Source organism: Cygnus olor, chromosome 2 (assembly GCF_009769625.2).
Source record: "Cygnus olor isolate bCygOlo1 chromosome 2, bCygOlo1.pri.v2, whole genome shotgun sequence".
NCBI classification, from domain to species: Eukaryota; Metazoa; Chordata; class Aves; order Anseriformes; family Anatidae; genus Cygnus; species Cygnus olor.
The window spans coordinates 131,038,238-131,046,199 of NC_049170.1; the positions used below are offsets into that span (position 1 = coordinate 131,038,238).

Below are 7,962 nucleotides of genomic sequence, written 5' to 3' on the forward strand. Positions count from 1 at the left end.
TCCTGGATCTGTTCCTTTATATCTTACTCAGGAAAAGTTTCTACTTACATCAGACATATATTGGTTCTAGAGGATTCTTTCAAAAGACATTTCAGAGAAATGTGTTGTTTTCCCATAATGGAAAGACTATGATTAAAAAAATGAGAGAGAAAGAGAGAGAATAAAAACATTAAAACTATAGTGACTCCTCTGAGTTTAGTTTTACTATTTAATTTCTATTGGCTAAGTCTCAGTGAAGAGAATGATTTTTCTCAATAACTGTGTAATTTAAAAAGAGCACAGTGGACTTCCAATAAACAAAGATAAGCTTCTAAGAATAGGTTACCCTTTACAAAGGATGCTAGATATTCAATGCATTTCCTGTAGATTGGAAACATAGGTCTGTATTGAATATTAAAATAAAAATTCACAACGTGTTCAAATGCCATTACTACTAGGTTTATTCCACCCTATCCCTAATCCTTAATAAGATCTCAATAGCATTGAGCAGAACAAAGTAATGAGACCATTGCAACAATTTAATAAGGAGGTTTCTGCCATCTAGTGGAAAATATACAGCTTACACCAACCACACGAATATTTAAAACCTTTGTTTAAAGACTGAGTATCTAACCTATGAGAAAAAAATGTATTCACTTCCAATACAACAAGCATCCCTTCTGGTTGATATATTCCAAAATATTTCCTCTAATTTATCCCTGGTCATATTGCCTACACGTTATATTTATCCTCATTGATATCCTCATTTACTCAATCATATTGAATAAACTACAGTACTTCTGAATGACATTAAAATCTGTCACTTAATAGGGATAGAAGTAAAATTAAAATAAATAAATAAATACAGACTTCCCAAGCAACTTTACTTCTTAAGTTTATGGATAAAATACGATAGCTTCCTCATAAGTTTTATTCCATAACCTCTTCTTATGGTATGCAACTTCAGTGGTACTGGCGCCCTGAGCAGATCCGTTATGTCAATTTTATGTTAAAAGCTTGCCTTTTTTCTCTAACTTTATCTACTGGACTAGCAGAAGTATTACCTCTTTCCATATACTTTTTTCCCCTCATTTTAGTATCATTGGAGGATCACAACTACGCCTATAATATATTAAGAGAACTACTCCAATTAAGAAGTTCCTAATATGGAACATTATCAGAACAAGTGTAAAACATAATCAAGGTGTTATTCCTAAGCGTTAGGGCAGACGGCTGCTGTTGGCACATCTAAAATCAAACACTATTTAGGAGCAGGCCAGTACAAAGCCTTGAGGCAATAATGACTGCAATGGTTTCTGCTCGAGCGAACCTTCACACCCGAGGAGGTGTTTATGCTGTTTAGGTTTGGGTACTTAAATCCATGCCTAAACAGGCATTTAGGGCACTACACAGTCGAAGGAAGAGTCGGTTGGCCTCTCTCCTTTAACTATACACAAGCACAGCCTGGAACGCCCCAGATCATTAAAGTAGGCTTGTAGGGGCACCCGAGCAGGAGGCCGCCTCAGAGCCGCCCCGCGGACTACATTTCCCAGGCGGCTCTGGGGCAAACGGCCCGCCCGCCCACTGCCCGCCTCTGCGAGGGGGCTGCTGGGAGTTGTAGTAGAGGGGCAGCGAGAAGATGGCGGGCAAGATCAACGTAGTGCTACGGCCGGTGAAGAGCATCGTGGTCCGCTTCTGCCCCTTCGAGTCCAACGTGGAGAGCACCAGGTGAGGGGCGCCGGGGGGCTGCAGCGGCCCCGGCCCCCCGGCAGCGTTGGTGTGCCCTGGTTCTCGGGCCTGCGCCCGGCGGGGCGGCCTGGGCCTGCGCTGAGAAGCTGGAGGCGGGGGGGGCACGACGACCTTGGGGTTATTTGAATTAAGCCCAAGTTAATTTAAATAACTTATTATTAACCCAGCTGGGAGAAATGCATTGTAGTTTTACAAAGTTCTTTCTACATGTTAGTATATACGGAATATCCATTTGGATTTTTACAAGTGATTACCTCATAAAAAGTATGTCTGAAATTATTAAATACAAATTCCATTATGCTTATACTTTTGTCACCCCGCCATGTCAAGCTGTTCAAATCAGCTTTTGAAATATCTTCCATATATTTACTGTAATTTCTATCTACCGTGTACTCAATATATCTTTAAATACATTTTCAGAAAATTTCTTGAATGTATAAGCCGTAAAAAAATACAAGCCACTAACAGGAACTGCGAAGTGACTGCAGATGTGAGACACGATGGGTCTGAACCACTTGTAGATGTTATGTTTGGTAAGAAATTCTTTTTTAATCTTTACAAAAAAACCTTCCAAGTTTGTGTTTTTACAGCGTTTTTGTCTCCTTTGTGATACTTTTCGCAGTGGTTACTTTTTTTGGTTCTGGTCCACACCTAAATGTTGTGCAGTTGGAGGAAAAAAGGAAGAGGGAGTCACTGACAGTTCGATATATATAGAAACATGCATGTTTGTCTTTGTACTAGTTAGATCTGGTGGGGTTGAGTCTACTTTTGCAGTAATGTACTTGTGGGACCACACAATCAAACAGAATTCCAGGGAAGGAAGTGTAGCGTTGTTTTGATGTAAGAATCTGTTCACTTTGTAATTTTTTTGTTATCTGCGGTGGAGGCATCTTGGTCTTGAGAACAGAAAAGTTTAATACTTTCAGCTGCTTATACAATTGAGTAACTTGCTATGTAGCTTGAAGGAACTGCTCATATAGGACCATACGTGTGCAGGTGGCCTTGCAAAATGAGGTCAACTGGAGTACAATGAATTTCTCAGTTTGCTTTGAGAGTACAGTGAGGAGGAAGGGATGATGGTGGAAATTTCCTCAGTTCTGGAAGCAGCCCAGATTCAAGGCTATGAACAGATGGCAGTAATCTGCTTTTGTCCTTTTCTCTGGCTGCATCTTCTTTCCTACTGTGCTGTAATGGCCCAATATGGCATGTAGCCCATTAAAGTTTTCATTATTATTTTTTCCTGTTACCCACTTTTCTTTAAGCTTTCATATATTTAGTGAATCACTAGAAATGCCAAAAGTGCTGAATGTACTTCACTTTGCTGAGGAAAGCCAAATTATTTTAGCGTTGACAATGGTTGTTTCTCCCTCCCCCATGCCTCTGCCTTTCCCATCCATGACTCTAACTGTGATGTGTTAAGACTTAAGCGGTAAAGCTTAATGTTTTCTAGTGTAAAACAAAAACAATTTATTTCACTAATGCCAAGAGGTCTGAACTCTTCACTTTCTAAGAGCCGATTTTTTCCAAGTGAAGTTTGCAGCCCTTGCAGTTGGCAACTGTTACTGGAACTTGGATGCCCTGCATGGTATTGCATTATATAGGTTTGGATACATCTTTTATATTTGCAAATCTTGTAAAATTAAAAATTAACTTAGGTACTACCCTTAGTTTCTAATGTTCCCTCCCTGTTTTAAAGTGGTATGTTTGTTTGTTCTCAGAATTTTAGAAATCCTAGTGATCTCTACTTTTTGTTGTTACAACTAGCAGATTGTGTAAAACAGTTCACTGTTTGGGCTAAAGAAGTAAGTTAAATGGACCATATACAACATGCTGCTAAACTGCTGAGCCATGTGTGGAAATTATGCCTAACAGTACCTTCTGCTAGATAACTTTGAGGGTATAATGTGAAGCACTCTTAAGAAATATATGTTCTTACCATAGATACATCTAGAGAAAATGTTTATTTTTGAATAATGCAGGACAGAAATAAAGAGTACATGCTCATTCAGTGCAGTTTAATATATTTGTTTGTTGTGTAATAAGATTTTGTGGTAAGTGGACTACCTTCTAATCAGACAAGATGAACAGGGTATTTGGATTTATGTGTACAAAACACAACTGCACGCTGAAGTAATTGTGGCTTAGACTTTGAGGTCTTGAAATTTCTTTCCTTTACAGCTGATGGAGACCGATTGATAATGAAAGGAGCCAACCTAACGACAGTAGAAATGTTAACAGCACTGGGGTCCAGATGTAATACAAAAGAGCTTAAGGCAGAACAGAAAAGCAAGAAGAAGAATCCCTGAAGAACAGAACGACAGCTGTGTTTGCATTTACATGTGTTAAAACAGGAAACTGTACAGAAGGATTTCTCCGATGCAACAAATTCTAAGAGAGATGGCTGAAACACTGACCAAGTCAACGTAGAGCAGAATGAACTATTTAAATGTTCTCCTGCCTTCCACGAAATGAAGGCATAATGCATTGACAATTCATCAGTGGATCAGAGTGACTCAAGATGCGTGAATGCATCTTTCTAAGCACCTGCCTGTGTCATCTGCATGTTGGACTAATATCACATATATTTGCATATAACTACGAATACTGCACATTAGTTAATAAATACTAAACTGAAGACAGGTCTCTCTAGATGTTATTTCCAACAATTTTTCTATGTGTTGGAACACAAAATATTACAGCAGTTACCATTTGTGAAAATTATTAAATATAAATATCTGAAGAAGACTTCAAAAGTATTCATCATTGGCGTAGCTGAGGAACTCCAAGCTGCAAATACAGAGTAGATTTTCTGATACCCAGTTTATATCACCTCTGTTGCTAAGTCCCTGCCATTTTCTTCTTCTGTTTTTCAAGAAAGTGTGAGATTTGCTATATGTAAATTTAGCTCAGCAATTAAAGTAACAAGGTAATGGGACTGTGAACACACAGTAGAGCTACTCATCCTGCATAAAAGCAGCAAAGTCTAGCTCAAAGGGAAGCATAAGTTAGTGTTTTTGATAATTGGAGAAAAGGTCTATCTTTGAAGTTCAGTTGTGTAAGATTTTTGTCACTCAGTTGTGTATTTCATTAAATATTTTATAAAGATCGAAGGGAGAGCTTTATTTGGTGTTTATAGCCCAGTGTCCAACCCTATTATTTATTAACGTAAGTGCTTAGGTGTCTCGTCTGTCTTGCAGAGCTCTGTGGGTTTGGAAGGGCTGATCTGTCCTCAGGCTGTGCAGGTGAAGGTGTCAACTGCACATGCATTTCATGTGCATCAGTGTTGTTCTAGTTCAGTTCTTAAGGAAAATGTGATCAAAGTTCCAGTTTCAAGAACTGCAGGTGCAGTCCTATTGAGGTATTAGTTCTACCTGTTGTTAATCAAATGCTCGACTTTTTATAAAATTTTAGTATATATATTTAGTATGACATTAATTTGACAGCAGACTTAGGGCACGAATCTTTTATCTAAAACTAATCTGAACTTATTTTTGCCAAGATTTGTAAATGGACAGTGTCCTTTCTGAAAGCAACGTTGTTTTATCTAGCAGCACTTTTAAGGTCTGTCTTGACAACTTCTTCACCAGGTTGTTGAAGTCAAGGTGATCTCTTTATCACCTTGCAGATAAAGGTGCAGAGCTGTGCTAAACACACACCTGTGATGTTTTACGATGGCCTCTTCTGCGTGTTTGCAAGAAATAGAAGAGGGTAAGATAAAATGATTGGGGCAGATAGGTCAGTGAAATTCAGACACAGGAACAACACGTGTGAACTACTTTGTCTGAGATGAATACCTTCTCTGCAGTCTGTTATCCTTTTTTATTATTATTATTTATTTATTTATTTATTTTAATTAGGCCACCAGCTCTTTGAGGTGGTTTCAGAATGCTGAGCTCCTGAACCTATTATTGAGCTCCCTTCTAGTAAAGGAGTTATGAAAACATCTGAAATTCCTTGAAAGGATTGCAAGTCCTGTGAAGCTAAAAGAGTATTTTAGAAAGTGAACAAAAGAGGAAAAAAAGTTGTTGAAAGGACAGTTTGAGTTCTTTTTTTTTTTTTTCAGTTTAGAGGAATATTTTGTGGCAAGATGTTACCTGAATGAGTCTTAGAGAGAAAGAGAGAAGTGGAAAAACACTGAAGAATTATTTTAGTCCCCAGTTAATCATGTATTTGTATGCTCAAAAGGTGATTTTTGTGATCTTTTAATTTTTTAACAGTTTGTACAACGATTAAGTAAATTATGCAAAGGTTGTCTTCAAATGTGAAGCACTTATATCCATCATAAACAATTAGCCATATATATACACTTAGAGAATAAAACAGGGGTTAAGTAATATTAAGGTTCTAGAGTGTTTATATTGGTCCAAGATAGAGGTTTATATATGTGACAAGGAGAGAGAGAAAAATGAAGGTCCCAGTTCTGCTTTTTACAGCCAAAATAAATCTCCCCTGTTGAAGAAAGTTTTTTTTTTTTTCTTTAGTCTAATGGAGAGGCATCCAACTCTCTATAGACAAAATCTTTTCGGGTATTTTAACCCAGAGGTGCCCAACTTTGTTGCTTAGGTCAGGCAAAAGGCCAATAACACCGCTATTGAGAAATGACTGACAACTTGGTGGACAAAGTGTAGGCTGATGCTGCCTTTGCTCTGTGTGCTATTAGCTACAATTTGCAATGGTAAAAGTACAGTATGTTTTGTGCATGAAAAAAAGTAAATTTCTAGGATTCAAATATGTAACATAAAGGAAAATGTACAGGATAGAAAAACAAAGCTAAGAACGTGCATTTTCAAGACTACAAGATAGTGAAATTATACAAGCAATAGGGGCAAGAGGATACTCTGATTATTATTACGTTGCTATGTAGAAAATTATTCTCCTTGTACTCTGCAGATAAGGGTACAAATTCATTTTTAAAGTATATTGAAGATAATCTTTAATGAATTTATTCTCTAAGCATTTAGATAATTTTGTTGTGAGCTCTTCATGCAGTATCAATTTCTGCTCCTGTGTGACAATAAAACAAAGCAGAGTGACCGGCTGGCTGCTCAGACATTTTATCGACATCCACAGGCTAGGGGTGTGGATATAGAGGGTATTAAGGTCAGTCATACAGAACAAAGCAGGGCTGGATGAGCATTGACTTTGCATGTTATTATTGTCTGACCCACAAATCTTGATGATAATACCTCGCCAAAAATGTAGCCACCTGCCTAAATATAAAAGGAGCTGGAACAGGTCCTTAAAACACTGATTAACTAAATACAAACAGCACACCATGTTGGGTAAGTAGGATGTCTGATAGCAGGTGATGACTTTGAAATGTTTTTAGGCATCATATACTCATCTCTGAAAATCGTTTGCCCTATTGGATGTGAAAGAATGCATTAATTATGGTTTGTCCTAGTTTTTCACCTATACTCTAAATCTTGAATGAGCAACGAATGAATATGGTATAATGAAGTGAAAATTGAAAAAAAAAAAAAAGAAAAAGAAAAAATAGAAAATTTTTTTTTTTTTTTTAAATTTTGCTCCCAAAACATATATTCCACATGCGTATACACGTGCACAGGGAGGGTACACCCCTTGTAATTGAGGAATTGCTGACTTGCTGTCCACCTCATCAGCTGAATGCACAACCCTGGATGCCAGGCCTGGCTTCTCCACGGGGTGGTTAGGAGTCACCTCCAGGACAACAGCTTGCCTATTGACAGTGCCTCTCTCAACTGTGCTTTCATCCCCTGCTTTCTTCTGGCTTAAGAGCCTTTTTCCTTCCTGCAACTATTTGATCTCATCCGCTCTTGTCTTTTCCCTCTGGGAGGCCTGAGTCAATCTTCTGAGCCCTTTTTGCTGTCTGCCTGGATCTTGCAGTAGCTTTGAGCAGTTGAGAAGCTTTGCTCCTGGTAGACTCTTGCTTGTTCTCTTCTTCTCCCTCAACCTTGTTGGCTCTGTACACTGAGGAATGTTGGGACACAGCAGCACTTTGCGGAGCCACTTTGCTCTCTGATTGTCTTTTACCTAAGAGCAAATAATCTTTACCTTGAGCTGGCCTTCTCAAGGTTTTACAAAATTAATGCTGTGCGCAGGGATAGATATTAAGAGGTGTGAAGGTGAATGAGTTCCCATGTTGATCTGTCTTGATCATGTCTTAAGTTTCAGAGTGGTATTTGAAAGCAGGGTTAACGTGAACTTAGAGGCTCTGCTTGGCTTGAAACACTTCCCTACGTACTGGCAGTG

At 38.3% G+C, this 7,962-nt stretch overlaps 1 protein-coding gene across 1 annotated transcript; it reads left to right on the forward strand.

Moving 5' to 3' along the window:
- The first annotated feature begins 1,555 nt into the window (after positions 1–1,555).
- Positions 1,556–4,359, forward strand: MRPL53 (mitochondrial ribosomal protein L53). Its single transcript, XM_040546175.1, has 3 exons — positions 1,556–1,707; positions 2,149–2,261; positions 3,907–4,359. The coding sequence occupies exons 1-3, from the start codon at positions 1,619–1,621 to the stop codon at positions 4,032–4,034; spliced, it is 330 nt and encodes a 109-aa protein (XP_040402109.1). The 5' UTR covers positions 1,556–1,618; the 3' UTR covers positions 4,035–4,359.
- The last annotated feature ends 3,603 nt before the right edge of the window (positions 4,360–7,962 follow it).

Coding starts and splice junctions, on each gene's coding strand:
- MRPL53 (XM_040546175.1), top strand. CDS start 1,619: ATGGCGGGCAAGATCAACGTAGTGCTACGGCCGGTGAAGAGCATCGTG. Junction 1,708..2,148: donor TCCAACGTGGAGAGCACCAG/GTGAGGGGCGCC, acceptor ATACATTTTCAG/AAAATTTCTTGAATGTATAA. Junction 2,262..3,906: donor ACTTGTAGATGTTATGTTTG/GTAAGAAATTCT, acceptor TTTCCTTTACAG/CTGATGGAGACCGATTGATA.